Source organism: Vulpes lagopus, chromosome 20, assembly GCF_018345385.1.
Source record: "Vulpes lagopus strain Blue_001 chromosome 20, ASM1834538v1, whole genome shotgun sequence".
Classification (NCBI taxonomy): Eukaryota; Metazoa; Chordata; class Mammalia; order Carnivora; family Canidae; genus Vulpes; species Vulpes lagopus.
This window is the reverse complement of record NC_054843.1, coordinates 4989170-5006249: the sequence shown is the minus strand read 5'-3', so window position 1 is coordinate 5006249 and position 17080 is coordinate 4989170. Positions and strand designations below refer to the sequence as shown.

Below are 17080 nucleotides of genomic sequence, written 5' to 3'. Positions count from 1 at the left end.
CCTTATTAAGCAATACATGTGCTTCCTCTCATTCACAACATTCACTTTATAAACATGTTTTGTTTGCTTTGCCTTCAAAACGTATTGCAAATTCAACTGCTTCTCATTACTATTACCACCTTTGTTCAGGGCACTTTTCATCTTACCTAAACTTCCAAAATAGACTCTTAACTACTACCCTTACTTCCTGGACCCGTCCACTCTTCAAACAACTACTAGTGTTATAATTAAAAAGATAAATCAGGCCATGTCACTGACCTGGTTAAAGTCACTAATGACATCTCTTCACATTTATAAAAAAGTCCAGGCTTCTAAAATAGTTCCATATTCAACACTTGATCTTAGCCAAAAGGCCAAGAAGTGATTAAATTAGCTCCATATTTAAATTACTTGGGGTGCTAGGACTTGACTTTGCTGTATACTAAGTCAGTTTGGGGATTTTACAAATTACTGATCCTTGGGCCCCACCTCCAAAGATGGCTATTTAATTAGTATGGGCTGCAACTTAGACATCAGGACTTTTAAAGCTCCTCATGTAATTCTAATGTGTGACAAAATGTTAAGAACCACACACAGGTGATTTTTTTTTTGGGGGGGCGGGAAGGAGGAAGGAATACCCCAGAGATATGAAAGGTGGATCTACTCTTAAAGATTATTCTTTAATTGGGATTAATTGGGGCCAGAAAATAGTTATCAGCATTTTCTTAAGACTCTTAAGAGATTCTATGGTTAAGTCTAGACTGAGGATTACTGTCCCACATTATCTTGTCCTTGGCTACTTCCCCAACCACTGACCTGCTTGTGAAGCACATTCCCTTTTTCAGAACTATCTTCACTCATTGGTGATTTACAGAAGGTTATTTGACATATTTGAAGAACAACCACATGAAGCCACTAATCAGATTGTGATCAACCACATCACCCCAGATGGGTAGGTTCAACTTCAGTTCATCTAAGCTCTGCTTTTGGTCAAAAAAATCTGGTTACCTTCCCTGTAAGGGCAAGCGATACAAACAGCATGCATGTCCATTTTTGTCTAACAATTCTTTTCCCTGACTTGCAGCCTTCAGAGCAGATTATTCAGGAAATAGGCTGATGTACTGCTTTGGCCTTCACAAATAACAGTAAGAGTCAATTCCTCTTATAAGAAAACATTTGGGAAATGGATACTACATTGGCTCCCATTTTTATTTGTCTTCAAAAAATGAGAAACAGATTCATGCATTCCTATTCTTATACTCAAAAGCACAAGGTAGAAAGAGAAAAAATGTCACTTGTATTTTTAGTTTGTATGCGACTGAAAATATATTTTCTTACTCAGGGAAAATCTTTTTTATAAATACAAAGTTGGTTTCTTTATATAAACTCTAAGTATGCTTCAGTTTCTTTTGTTGGCAAGTCCACAGAAAGTACATTACTCATCATCCAGAAGAGATGTCATGAGAACAAGGTCCAAAGATTAAGAAAAGACATAGGAATCTGCTGCTCAAGAAAGAATCTGCTCAGATCTATCAACTACCTGGAAAATAATGGAAATCAACCTCTCCCAACAATTACTCTGAGAGTCCAATTATGGAGATTTTAAAATGCAAATAATCGACATTAACATAAGAATTTAATTTCATACAATTACTTTTGCAATGCAGGTGAGAACTGTAGTAGGAGATGAACACATACAGCTCTTACAGAATCATAAAATCACATGTCTGCGGCCAAGAGACTTTACAGAATAGCAGCAGCTCATTTTGCAGATAAGTAGAACCTTCATGGGGATTTGATGACTAGAATACAGATTTGAAATAAGAGCAATACTTACATTTTAGATGCATCAAGTTCCCTGACAATTTTATCTACAAGCTACACCACCCTATTTTAATTTTTAAATGAGTGGTACCTCACTTTGTTTAATTTAATAAATGTTGTTATAGCCTCCTAAATTAATGAGAGGTCTAATACTTAACAGAAGGGCAGAGCAAAACATATTTCTAAACTGAAACTAACTTCACAGTTCTAAAACTAAAAAAACACAATAAGCTACTATTTGCTATGTGTCAATTGTACTTCAGTAAAACAAATTAAAAAAAAGTTATTATTTTATGAATCATCAGAAAAAGTGTGATTTGAGGGGCACCTAAGTGGCTCAGTTGGTTAAGCATATGCCTTTGGCTCAGATCATGATCCTGGGGTTTTGGGATTCAGCCCAGCGTCGGGCTCCCTGCTCAGCACAGAGTCTGCTTCTCCTTCCACCCCTCCCCCTGCTCATGCTTGCTCTCTCAAATAAGTAAATTTTAATTAAAAATAAAGAAAAATTGTGATCTGACAAAAAATATTTGACAAACATTTGTAAAACCATCAATCTAAATAATAATATTATAAAAAGTGCTAAATAGAGTAAATATAATACAGTAGGAGCTCATGGAATTTATGGGTTAATGTAGGGAAAGCCTAGTTACTAATTAAGTCCTACTCAAACTTCTTCTAGCACACATTTCTTAGGTGCTAATTATTTGAGGCTTCATGTTTTAGGTAAATAAAACCTTGGTTTTGGTGTTAGTGGAGTTTGTTGTTGGTTTCTACAGTTGTGGGGTTTATTTTAATGGGATTTCAGCAAATTCTATGAATTCTAATTATTTTCAAAAATTTTTAAAAAATATTTTATTTATTTATTCATGAGACACACACACACACACACACACACACACACACAGAGAGAAGAGAGAGAGAGAGAGGCAGAGGGAGAAGCAGGCTCCATGCAGGGAGCCTGATGTGGGACTCCAGGATCAGGCCCTGGGCTGAAGGTGGCGCTAAACGGCTGAGCCACCCAGGCTGCCCTATTTTCAAATTTTTTCAAGTGAACACTCTCTGTGAGCATTGTTGAATTTAACCACATCAATGCCATGCATCCTGTGTCCCTCTCCTTACCTCTCACAATCAGCTGGCTTTGGTGCTCCACAGCCGCTGCCTCATTCCGGGCTATGCAGGTATAATTCCCATTGTGCATGAGGGAGAGATTGGAAATCCGTAAGGAGCTCGTGAAGTCAATGTTGTCGATGGTCACCCCAAGGCTTGCTGGGATTGGCCGGCCATCCTTCTGCCAGGTGATTGTGATGGGTAAGTCCCCTGAGACCACAACACATGGGATAAAGACACGCTGTCCAATGGAGAATCTTGGAAACTCAAAAGGCTGGATAAAAGGTGGAACTGAAAGAAAGAAGAGAAAACATAATAAAGATGGCAACAAACTGCCCACATGCTTTACATTCTCTTTTCCTTCAGACCTCATGCATGACATTGAAAGGGGAATACAGTCACTGCTATAGCATGTAAATACATGAACTAGAAGATTTGAAATTGCACTATCCTGTTACTTGATTTTTCTCATCGTTCTAAATGAAAATCATGGCTTAATTTGTACTTCAGCAAACATGCTTAATTTATTTCGATAGACTTTTTAAAAATAATCATTTTTGAATGAAAATATTTCAGGCTCTGCACTCTTCATGTAAATACTGTGAAAGAGACATTTGGATTTGATTTTCCCTTAGATGCTTTTGAAAATGATGTATAAAAAACGATTTCTTTCCTGCTCTGCTAATACTAGCACAATAATTTCCATTCCCCCTTTAATGCATTCCATGGCTTGCTAATAGGCATACTTTAAGCCTGTTCAAAAAAGAGATTCTAGTTTCAGCATTAAACATTTTTTTTGTAGGACTAACATCCAACTAATAGCAAATGTTAATGGAAAAAGACTTATTTTATGTTAGGATAATCACATCTTTACTCTGTACCCCTCAATTTTACACAGTCCATGTGCATGACCTTAAGTTATGCACTGATCCATGGCCAGTTTTCTGAGTTGCTGAGATGTGTTGCTAATGAGGACAAGGTTACAGCCTTCAACTTGGCCAGCCATGGACACAGCCAAGTCCAGTCTGGAAAGCTCTTTTCTGATTTAATTTCCCTGATAAACTGCTGTTTACCTTCTTGTCTCAGGACCACTCTTCTTCAATAACTTCCTAGATGTTCTCACAGGTTTTCAGAGTCATAAACTGTTAAATTGGAGCCAGAGAAGCCAACTTTGAATCCTACCTTTGTTACTTATTGGTTGTGGGGTCATGGGCGAGTTATCGATATGCTCTTCCTATCAGCCCTAGGGGGTTATTATGCACAGGGTCACTTTGCAGATGGAGAAACTAATTCTCAAAGATATTACTTTGCCTTTGGCCATAAAACTAGTCCACTAAAGAGTGAGAGCTCAGACCTTCCCAATTTTATTTCATAGACTTGGAAAGGTGCAAGGTTGTAAACTGAGATTATTAACCATGCAATAACTTAATATGAACCAATTATTATACCAGCTGATTTTATAGAAGGAAATTATTAAATAGAAGGATATCTACAGAATTTGTTCACTATATCAATTGTAAGTACATTTCAATTATCAACTTGGGGGAGATGTAAGCGATCAACCTGTGACACATCTGAATGGAAACCATTCATTGAGCTCCTGGTACGTGCTTGATGACACTGTGTGTGCTAGGCACACAGCAATGAACATAATATATCAGTCTCTGCCCAGTGGAGCTTTCATACATAGTCATAGGCAGCAGCAGATGTCAACAGAGCAGAGCTGTGGCTATTCTGCTATTTAATATTATTATTACTACTACTATATGCTTTCAAAAGCATAGGAGCTAGGACACAGAATTGCAAATACAGCCAGTTAGAAGGACTAGTGAATAGATGGCTCAAGTCAGTTCTTACCAAAGAAACCAACAAGCCAACCAACAAAAAAAAGTTTAAGGTGCCAGTGCATTCAATGTCAAAACTGCTGACAGCGATTCTCCATGTAAACTTAGAGCTTTGAATCTGCAGTGCATTGATCTGACACTGGGAGAAAAAGATCTCGGGTTGTGGTGCTACCTGGTGCTGGTAGAAAAGATCAGGTTGGATTAGGCCATGGTTATTCATAGTTGATATTAGGCAGGGAAAGTGACAATTTGTAGTAAAGTGCTTGGGTTTCTCTAAATGTTGCCCCAAATGGCATAAATGTTTACTACTGGTATACATATTATTAACACTGAATAAACTATCTTTTTTAAAATAAAAAAGTAACTAAATTTCCTCTTGTTTGGTTCCTTACTTATCAAAACTTATTGTCAGTCTCCTCAGACAAACCTAGGAACTTACTGGCTATCTGAGTTGTAAATCATATTTCTTTTAAGATAAGAACTTCGGACCCAGGCTACCTGGGTTAAGTCCAGCTATGCTACTAACTAAAGTCTTTAACTCCTCTCTGTGTCCCCTCCATTTCCTTATTGGTAGAAGAAAGGGGTTTCTGTGAGGTGTGAACAAGTTAGCAGGGAGTTCAGGAACTTCCAAGGACACTTGCAAGCAACGAATCCATTGCTTAGTGTTGGCTTTATTTTATGAGCTTTTAAGGTGAGGAAAAAAACAAAACAGTTAAGTTGAAAGATGAATTGGCAAGGGAAAGGACTCCATTTCTACCAGTTATAATAGGGAGAAGACAAATATAAGGACATACTTTCTATTTCCCAGCTCAAGAAAGAAAGGCCTAGCATATTCTCAATCTATTTAATAAGAACACAATATGTAGGATGTACACTGATTATTAATTATAAAACTGTCTACTTTTAAAGCAAAAGAAAGTTCTAGAATAGGGAGATCAGGTGCATGTTACTTTCAAGAACAGAAACAAGAAGTAGCTACCAAGGATTGATTGATTGATTGATTGATTGATTGATTATTTATTTATTTATTTATTTAGTGGGTGCACATGAGTTACGGGGAGGGGCAGATAGAGAGAGAGAGAGGGAGAATCTTAAGCAGGCTCCATGCTCAGCATGGAGCCAACCATGAGGCTCAGTCTCAGAACCCTGAAATCATGACCTTAGTCAAAATCAAGAGTTGGATGCTTAACCGACTGAGCCACCCAGACACCCAAGAATAATCGTGATTTAAAAAGAAAACAGAAACAAATTCTATCATTTCAAAATTTCTGGACTTCATTGGTTTATAGAACTCTAAGGGATATAACTGTAGTCCCTCGAGTACGTTTCAGAAACTTGAAACATAGAAAAACACTCCTGAAGAGCCATGCCTAAAGACGCCATCTCCAAGGCAGTGAAAACAAGCACTAGAAAGCCCATGTGCTCACTCTCACCTGTGCTGCTCAAAGGACAGTCCTTCCATTCAACACTGTGTTTTAAACTATCACAACACTCAGCTATCTCATTCTTAGCCTAAACCAGATGCCAAGAATGCAGACATACTCAGGCAGGCTCAGTGAGAAGGCACAGTTAGCAAACAAGAGGGCAAGTGACCAGGCGTAAACCTTATAAAGAGTAGACCCAAGAACACAACATGCACAGCAGCTGGGAGACATTGCCTTTAACCGCCAGCATGTTCACAATTAATACATAATCACAGTATGTAATTAAGTGTCTAGTTATATACTCCAAATCATAAGTTATAGTGAATGTATTATATGGAAAAATATATATCTGAAATATTTTAAAATACAGCCAGCCAAAAGGCACATGCATAGCTGAGTCAGTTAAGCATCTGCCTTTGGCTCAGGTCATAATCTCAAAGTCCTGGGATCCAGCCCCATGTTGTATCTGGCTCCCTGCTCAACTTTTCCCTCTCCTTTTGCTGCTCCCTTGCTTTTGTTCTCTCTCTCTCTCTCAAATAAATAAATAAAATCTTTAAAAAAAAGTTAATAGAAGAAAATGCAGCCAGTCAAGAATGCTGCATCCAGCAAAACTGTAATTCAAAAATTGAGAAGAGACAGATTTTCATAGAAAAACAAAACAGAGGGAGTTCACCACTGGGGCTGCCCTATAAGAGATGCTAAAGGAACTATTTCAAGTTGAAATGAAAGGACCCTAGGCTATAACACAAGACCATGTGAAAGTATGCGGTTCTCTGGTGAGAGTAAATATATGAGCAAATAAATATAGGGTACTATATTATTGCAATTTTCATGTGTAAATGCGCTTTTAATTCCTGTATGAAATTTCTCTTATTTAATTTCAACTAGGCAACATATAGTACATCATTCATTTCAAATGTAGTGTTTAATAATTTCTTAGCTGCATATAACACCTAGTGCTCATTGCATCAACTGTCCTCCTTCACGCCCATCACCAGTGACCCCATCTCCCCACCCACCTCCCCTCCACCAATCTTCAGTTTGTTTCCTAGAGTGAAGAGTCTCTCATGGTTTTTCTCCTTCTCTGATGACTTCCCATTCAGTTTTCCTTCCCTTCCCCTATGGTCCTCTGCCCAGTTTCTTTTATTCCACATATGACCATAAAATCTATGAAACACTGTTAATGGCTATATATCGTGCAGAAATGTAATTTAACATTAGTAACATAAAACACTGAGGGGTGTCACTATAAAGGAAAATAATAAAATATTTTAAAATATATTTAAGGAAAAAAAAAACTATCCGAAATAAAGATTTCCATGATTAAAAAAAGAGGATTCAGTTAGAGGGAAAAGTCATTTTCCCAGGATAATGTCAGAATCAAGTTTGTTATTTGTTGTTTTTCTTGCCACATTACATCAGGATGCACCTTTTAAAATGGAGATTAAGCCATCAGACAGATTTGTGGATTATATCACTTTTCATCTCACTATCTCCAGCACTTTAGCCATAAACACATGTCTGGTGTATACATTGATTATATTTTCTTTTTTAAAATATTTAATTAAGGGATCCCTGGGTGGCGCAGCGGTTTGGCGCCTGCCTTTGGCCTAGGGCGCGATCCTGGAGACCTGGGATTGAATCCCACATCAGGCTCCCGGTGCATGGAGCCTGCTTCTTCCTCCGCCTGTGTCTCTGCCTTTCTCTCTCTCTGTGACTATCATAAATAAATAAAAATTAAAAAAAAATAAATATTTAATTAATTAATTTATTTGAGAGGGACAGAGAGCAGGAGCAAGGGGGAAGGGCAGAGGGAGACTCCCTGCTGAGCAAGAAACCCTATATGGGGGTGGAACCCAGAACCTTGAGATCATGACCCGAGTGGAAGGCAGATGCTTAAACCACTGAGCCACCCTACGTGCCCCTTAAATTTTCTTAAAGGTCCCCAAATTGTATATTTTACATTCGTTAAGTTATAGAATTAAAGGCAAAAAGTAAACCAAGTGATTCAAAAAACGCTAGTAAAAACTTTGGTAAAGTCACACTGCTCCCTTTATATGGTTCATTAGTACACCTCTTAAGGTAAATCCTCTGAATCTTGTTGACAGCGAAGGCTTGTAATATCACAGGAGCAGAAATCTGGAATGTGACCTACAACAGGTTGGGACTTAACCTTCCTACATGAAGCATGTAAATATCTGCTAAATGTCACTAATGACCAGGTTCGCTGATTTCATTTCCCTTTGCTTGTGGGGCTCCTCTCTCCTAGGCAGTTGGGAACTATGAATGCAGCCAAACGTTAATTTCTACTCTATCTCTTTCTAAACCCTTAACAAGAATGTTAACTCAGGGTAATACATTTCTATGTGTTGTCTCTCAAGAATTAATTGTATATTCTTCACGGGGGGGGGGGGGAAAGAGCTTTTATTTCTTCCCAGGGGGAAGTATGACATAGAAAAGAAACATGGGTTGGGTGTCAGCTAAACTTGGGTAATTTGCAGTGTTTACTTCATCCACTTTCTCTAAGTCCGCAATTTGATTTCTTCCTGCGTAAAGTGATGACAAGGAACATAATTCATGAGTGTTGGTGGGGGCTTCACATAACACTCAGGCATAGGGCCTAAGGGTGCACAGAAGATGCTCAGTTTGCATTGCTCTCTTTCCTCTTTCTACCTTTTTTTTTTTTTTTTTGTCCCAGAGCCCACTGGGAAAAGTCAAATACATTACATGGATGTTGACACACACAGGGGCTGTGTTTGTACCACCATATATAATTTCATTAACTCCACATTTGTCATCTCTTCTCTGATGGTACTTCAACGCCTTGGGGCTCCACACAGTCCTCTGGTTGATAGCTCCTGATCTCAGACTGCTAAAGGAGCCTGCCTCAAGCCAGTCTTCTGGGTTACAGCAATGGGTATTCTCATCTTCCCAATTCCCTTTTCCCCATTCCATCCAACAAGCTCTCTCTTTTTATCCTTCAAGAAGTTTTCCTGTTTTATATCTTGCCTGACTTCCCAAAGTCTCCAAAAATTGTATCTGTGAATAGTATCCATTATGGGAATGCAAATCCCATGGCTGATTTCTCAGAGTTCAGTTCCAATTACACATGCATCTTCGGTGCCTGTCCTCCACTGGATATACCCAGGACCCTGACAGGCTTACAGCCCTATTCTGTCCACTGAAATGGAAGCTGTGCACTAAAATCATCAGGCTGATGAGCATGTGTGGCTTGTGAGTTGAGCACATCATTCATCTGTCTCTCCACCCATAAGACCAGTTATTTGTCCAATTCTGCTACTTTACAACATGCTTTAGATTCCCAAATTGTCAATTACTAGCCCTATGCTGTATAGTTCTCTACTCTGTTATCACAACATGATTAAACTCTCTTCTACCCATTCCAAGAGCCTGCTGTTCAAGATTGTCCAGTGGAAAGTATCACAGGATGGATGGCATGTGAGTATGAGTACAGCAGTCTGTGCACATGCCTATTTCCTTACGTAGAGTGACCAAAGAGGCAGAAGATGTATTGAGTCTACCTATACTTCCCACAATTAGTGGAAAGAACAGTGCCTCGTACATCTTAACCGCATAACAGGTTTTGAAAATACCTTTTAGAGGTGACAATGAACTTGTGTTTATACTCTGAACATTAGACAAGCCTGAATTTGTGAACAGAAAGGGAAATATATCCAGGACATAATAATAACAAGATGATAAGGACAAAGGTGAGGCTCTGTCTCATAGTCTGATTAGTGTAAGAGCTCAGGACTTCTAACTTGAAGTCCCACAGAGCCATCTCTCCTCCTACTGGCAGGGTGAGTTGGGTAGATAAAGTTAGACCTAGCCTTGCTTATTTAGGCATGGCCATCTGGGCCAGTCGAGAACTGCTATGTGAGCTTGATCTTCTGAGCCAGAGCAGCTCCTGAATCACCATGAATTATGTTGTTGGTCCTAAACCTGTGTCTGCTGGAGAAGGACAGGCATGAGGCAAGAGAGACAGATACATCTGTATAGAATTAGAATTAGGTTTATTCAATTATTGGTATGGTAAATATAATTTGAAATTATTTTTAAGCTAATTAAATGAACCAGTAATATATTCTCAGGAATAATAAATGTTGCCACAACCTCTGCCTCTTATGGGTGTTTATAAACAGATGAGTGTTTTATAAAAGTTTATGAGTTCACAGATCCCACGGCAAAATGATGTGAGGGTGGGTGCCTCATTCATTGGAAAAATTCATACAACAAACCAGAAAGGAGGTTAAAAAACTGAAGTAAGTAGTTCAGCCATGTTCCCCCTACTGATTCTATGTTGGTAGAAACCTCATTTCTTGATGCCCCATCCTGGCCTTCGTTCCTATTTCCCTGATGTACCTACCCCTCCACTCCGATGTCAGCTCCATGCCACTGATTCCCCAATCTACCAATCAACCAAAAACTCCTTCTCAAGCTTCATGCCTGATTGTTTAGTTGTCTGCTACTCTCTTCATCTTGATGTCCCATAAGCATCTCAAATCCCGAACCAAACATACGAGTTTTCCATTAATCTAAGCTTCATCTTTCACATTCTCTTTCTGTCTAAAAGCCTCCTCACTGCAAGAAAGCTCAGAAAAAATAAAAGCCCTGCTAGTTGTGCATTTGTCTTCTCTCCAGCCACTAGCAGTGGGCTGCTATGTCTCTTCTACTTCATTTCTCAATATCTCCTGCTCTGGCTCCTTTTCTTCCAAACACACAACCACCACCTTTTATTAAAACTTTTTCAATTGCACCTAATGAAGCTTCCTAATTTTTTCATCTTTCCGCATTCCAATCCATCTTATGTACGTACTTCAACAATATTAATGTCTTGAAACACAGCTGTATGTCCCTCTGCTCACCTCCCTCTGACTCCATTATTTCACCACTTTTAGGTGGTGAAAGCAAGCAAAGGTAACAAACGCCGCAAGATCTGAAGCCTGTCTCTATACTGACTCATCCTGCTTGCCTCCGCTGGGGATTCTTTGTTTCAGTCTTATTGACTCTGAATGTAAGGACCTCTACCCTTCCCCGATTACTGCCTCTTCCCCATCTGGACCTCATTCCCACCCCTACCATCTTGCGGCGTGAACACTCAACTCATAGGTTAGCTACTTTGTAGACCTCTTCAGGCTCCTTTGAGACTCAACTCAGTTTCTCTTGGAAACTTTTTCTTGACTCCAGACTTCCCATCCCACCTCACTAGCAGAATGGTAGATGTCATCATCTCTATTTCTAAAAGATCTCATGCACACATATTTCTTTGATGGTGTTATGTTGAAATCAGTGCTTTCCTTATTCATCTACCCACTGCTCTCTCACAGTGAGCTGAAATATTTCTCATCCTGTGCTGCTTCCTTTTCAAGACATCTACTACCTGCTGCTATGAAGTAGTTATTTATCTGTAGGTTCTCCTACTAATTCCAGCCCATTCACAGTAAATGCACATATATTACCTGAATAAATTAAAGAAATCACAGGAATCAAAGAACTAAAGAGGTTCTCTGGCTTACAAATAGTTTTGATGACAAAAGTCTACTTCAGTTAGGTGACCATCATACACTTCTCTATTTTCATTTCTCTATTTAAAAAAAGATTTTACTAATTTATTTATAGGGAGAGTGAGAGCATGGAGGGAAGGGCAGAGAGAGAGGAAGAAGATGGCTCCCCACTGAACAGAGAGCCAGACACATGACTAGATCCCAGAACCCAAGATCATGACCTGAGCTGAAGGCAGACAGATGTCCATCCAACTGAGCCACCCAGGTGCCCCCCTTTCCATTTCTTATTTGAAATATTGAATTAATGTCATTATAGAAAGTGGGAGCAATTTAAGGAAAAAAATTTTAGGGAAAGTGTTTAAGATGCATATCTCTAGCTGTTTGGCATCTATGTAAGTGGTAGGAGTTGATGCATATGGAGACATGTAGCTCAGATTCTTTTTCAAGAAAAGATGTGTGCCCCAGAGTCTGGGAATGATGTCAGGTAGTACCCTTCAGTTATCAGCCACTCTGAAGACTGTTCCAGCTTCAGAGATCCACTTCACGAGGGACATGCTCTTTCTGGAGTGACCTACCTCCAATGACTGATCAAGGAGGGCAATTCTGTCGCAACGCAACAGTTCTGAAGGACTCTTCTTTCTCCAGAGCTCCCTGCAGGGATGCTAAGTCTGTCACCAGCCTGTACCACAGCTCATCTCCTCCCTGTGCCCAGTCCCTCTTCTTTGCTTTCCTTCCACAGCATTGATTGTTGGAGTACTCCTTGATAAACACCTTATATACTAAACTCTCTCTTAGAGAGAGAGAGTTTGCTTCCTGGAGAACCAAACCTACGAGAATTTGCTTCACCGAAAGTGAAAATTGATCTACTGTCAATAACAAAACCAAATCTATTTGTAAAACTGCCCATATATGCTCCATCCAACCATCCATCTCTCCAACCAAGCAACCATCCATCCATCCATCCACCCACCCATCCATGTTGTTTTTACTCATTTCAGATTATGACCAGAGGATAATCATTGTGTGTGCTGGGTTCTCCTTTATTAAGACCCTTATGCATCTGATTGACAATATCTTCCTATTCTCCTACAGAATAGAAATATTCTGTCATAGATAGAAGCAAGGAAAAAAATGTTTGAAAGTATAATTTTAAGATTCTGGGGCATCTGAGTGGCACCCAACTCTCGGTTTTGGCTCAAGTCGTGATCCCAGTGGTTGTGAGAATGAGCCCAACATTGGGCTCCATGGCCAGCGGGGAATCTGCTTCTCTCTCTCTCTCTCTCTCTTGCTCTGTTTCTCCTTGCTCATGCTCTCTCTCTCTCTAAAATAAATAATTAAATCTTAAAAAAATTTACTGCTCATTACCTTTAAAAAGTCTGTGTTTATTTGTTGGTTGGTTGGTTAGTTTGTACTTATTTAGGTGTCCCACATTCAGCCAGTGTCCAGAACTGAAACTTTGTCTTTCATACGGGGTTATGCATATTCGTAAGCTCACTAATATACGTCAAACAGAACTAAAGTGAGTAAGAATTCAGTGCTAATATTGGAGTCAGAGCTCAAGGACTCCCAAAAGGCTCAATTCAGAAATACAAGAGAGCATGACAAATATAAATAATAACACACATATGCACGAGTGCCAAGCATATACACACCCTGCTTGCACCAGAGAAAGGGTTCCTAGCAGGTGGAGGCCTAAAGTATAAGGTCCCTAAGCTGAATACTAGCCAACAGAGTAGCTCAGTTGACATAAAACATGGTGTAACTTTGGAATAAATCAGGGACAATAGTAACTATCTCTTCTATAGTGATTTTTGAAACAAAGTGTTTTGGATGATCAGATTGTGAGACCCATAGAGCCATAAATATGACAACATAAGTAGATAGGTAAGAAAAATAACTTTTTCTCCCCAAATTGTTTAAAATTACAAATTAAGCCCATGGGAGAAAATACAATTAAAGCATTCTTAGGAAGAAAAAAATCCTTAAGGCACAATGTAGAATTATAATGAAGAGAAAAAGGAACTGTTGTTCCCATCAGCTGGAAAGTTACAAATTGCACATAAAGAAGAGGAAAGACAAATTGCTTAGAATTTGTGGGGGTAAAACACTAAAACTAACTCTGATAAGGTGACAGCATTTCCTTCAAAAGCACTTTCAAAAAGCACGGGTCACTTCTGCTATTGTCAACCAATGGTTGTCAACCAGTTCTGTGGTGTAAGGACCTGGATGGTTTCCAGAAGAGATTCTCATCCCTAGTCATGAGAGATGTTTCTTCATGGAAGGTATTCATGGCCATAGCCATATCATGCTGAAACGAATCACTTCTTTAACATTTAAAAAATGATGAACAACTTGAGAATTCATGAGAATTTCTGCATTTAACAATTAGAGTCACCTTGGACTGAGGAGGATGCCAGGTTACTTTCCCCTTTCCCCCACGCAATAATGTGTTTATACAGAACACTTAGTATAAAACCGAACCATCTTCTGACATATCCAAACTAACTGGCATCTCTAATATTTAAAAGAAAAGCTATTTAAATCATGGCATCAAGAAAATGCAACCTACAATATCATAGCGGGAGACAAACCATAAGAGACTCTTAAATCTAGGAAACAAACTGAGGATTGATGGAGGGGAGAGGGGGAGGGGGAGGAAGTAACTGGGTGATGGGCATTAAGGAGGGCACGTGATGGAATGACATTGGATGTTATATGCAACTGATGAGTTATTGAACTCTACATCTGAGACTAATGATATACTATATACCGGTTAATTGAATTTAAATAAAATGAGTAAAAAAAAAAAAAAAAGAAAGAAAATGAAACATAGCTCAGGTCTTGCTAATCCAGGTGGAGAAAAGACTCATCCAAATGGGCTTCAATTACTTTGTGTTTATATCGATGGAAGCAAAGCCATGTGACTCTAACCAGCGGGGATGACAGTGAGGCTACATGACAGGGATAAGAAAGATTCGTAAAAGCACTGGCATTCATTTTAAAACTTAGCTCATTTTTCCAAGTAGCTTTTTTACAAGGATTGTCAGTAATAGCATGTTATTTACTTGAGAAGTATTTTCCATGACACTGACTCAGAAAAGGTCACCCTTCTTTAGAAACTTGGTTATTAATTATAACTGACTTCAAGTTGCTGCATTTCTTGAGCAAAATGCTGAAATACAGGGTGCCTGGGTGGCTCAGTCAGTTAAATATCTGACTCTTGATTTTGGCTCAGGTCATGATCTCAGGGTTTGCGAGATGGAGTCCCAACCACGCCAGCCTCTGCACTGAGCATGGAGCCTGCTTGGGATTCTCTCTCCCTCCCTCTTAAAAAAAAAATACTGAAATACGTCATAGTGAAACAAGGGTATAAAAAGGCAGTTACACTATTTTAATTAAGCCCTACGTCAATTAAGTTAGTTTGATAAATTTCAGGGCACTGAATTAGCGATGTAATGAAGGAGCAATATCATTAATTGCCTAAAAGAGACAAATAGTATATTTGTCCCTCTGTATTCCATCCACACAATATTCACATCAGTATAAATTTGCAGAACTGATTACATAGACTGCTTTCCGTGCAGTCAGGCCAGCTATGCAACTGTGCACTCTCCGCAACTTTTTCAATTTCTTCATGGTGAGGATTCAGACTAGATGAGTTTTAGCACTAACATGTTCTGAGTCTTTGAGTGAATGATGCGGAGTGAAATCTTCCAGGCGTTGTTATCATTCCTAGACACCTTGAAAAACTCAGGTCTGTAGAACCAGGATATTTTGTGCCCATGCTTAGATTAATACACATAACAAGCAACTAGTTCTTTCTTGAATAAATTAACAAATTCTGTGACTGAATTGAATAATTAGGACAAAGAACCTCATGTGTGTGGAAATATGATGAGAAATATATTGATGACCATTTAGTATGAACACATATTGTAAACCTAACTATTAGTCCTTGAATGAGTCTATCTGGTACAGAGGAAAGGTAGAGAACAGGAAATAGAGAATAAATGGAAACTATGGGACTATCGATATAACTAATATCTAAAATAACTTTTGACATAAGATTAATTAAAATAAACACACAGGTGTTAGACATGTTTCAAAAGTCATACACATACACTAATAAAAATTGGATTCATTCAACATTGTAAAACAAAAGGCTACAGAAAACCAAGAGTTGAAGAAATGGGGAAAAAAATCTACCATGCACCATTAGGTATTTATCCAAAGGATACAAACATAGTGATTCGAAGGAACATACACCCCAATGTTCACAGCAGCAAAGTCCACGATAGCCCAACTGTGGAAAGAGCCCAGATGTCCCTTGACAGATGAATGGATAAAGATGATGTTGTATATTTATATAATGTAATATTACTCAGCCATCAGAAAGAATGAAATCTTTCCATTTGCAATGATGTGGAAAGAAATAGAGGGTATCATGCTGAGGGAAATAAGTCAATAGGAGGAAGACAATTATCATATGACTTCACACAGATGTGGAATTTAAGAAACAAAACAGATGAACATAGGGGATGGAAAGGAAAAATAAAATAAGATGAAAACAGAGAGGGAGGCAAACCATAAGAGACTCTGAACTTAGAGTTTAGGTAATAAACTGAGGGCCACTGGATAGGAGTGTGGTAATAAACTGAGGGCCACTGGATAAGAGTGTGGTGGGGAGATGGGGTAACTGGGTGCTGGGCATGAAGGAAGGCACTTGATTCAATGAGCACTGGGTGTTAACATGCAACTGATGAATAACTAAGCTCTACCTCTGAAACTAATAATACACTATATGTTAATTAAAATGAATTTAAGTAAAAATTAAAAAAAAGGAAAAAAATGCCTAGAAAGATGGGTTTCTCTGAAAGGAGACAGACACACCTGTGTTCTCTCCCAGGGATGTGAGAGATGGTTAGCTGGAAGGCAATGACTCACTGTTCTACTCCTTTGGGAGCTTAATGGAAAAAGAGGAGAGTCGTCCAGTGCTTCCCTGGAGGGAGTAATGTGACCAGGGAGAAAGGGGATAGCTAGAGAAGACAGATTTGCATCCAACAAGAGGAAGAGCTGTGTGGTGATCATGAATCAGGATGGGCTCAGAGCTTGGAGTGGGGTATGCACAGACCGTGTGCAGACAGAGTCTAGAAAAATTCAGGTACAGTCTAGGGCAAGGCAAGTATTACATGGTAGTCTCATGTACGTGAACTCTACATTCATTTATACCCTCTGGTTCTATCTTTGTACCGTCTCTTCATGCTATATTGGCATCTCTCATATATTCATTTATGTCTATCTATATATGAATATAATACACATAAATATTTATTTGCACATGACTTTAACCCATGAATATATTTTACAGTTACATGTA

General features: G+C 38.9%; 1 protein-coding gene across 1 annotated transcript in view; it reads right to left on the bottom strand.

Moving 5' to 3' along the window:
- DSCAM (DS cell adhesion molecule) overlaps window positions 1–17080 on the bottom strand; it is a 310241-nt gene that overhangs the window by 258749 nt on the left and 34412 nt on the right. The window contains exon 7 of the mRNA XM_041734699.1: window positions 2923–3201. Within this exon, the coding sequence (XP_041590633.1) occupies window positions 2923–3201 (279 nt within the window). The remainder of the gene's footprint in view (window positions 1–2922; window positions 3202–17080) is intronic.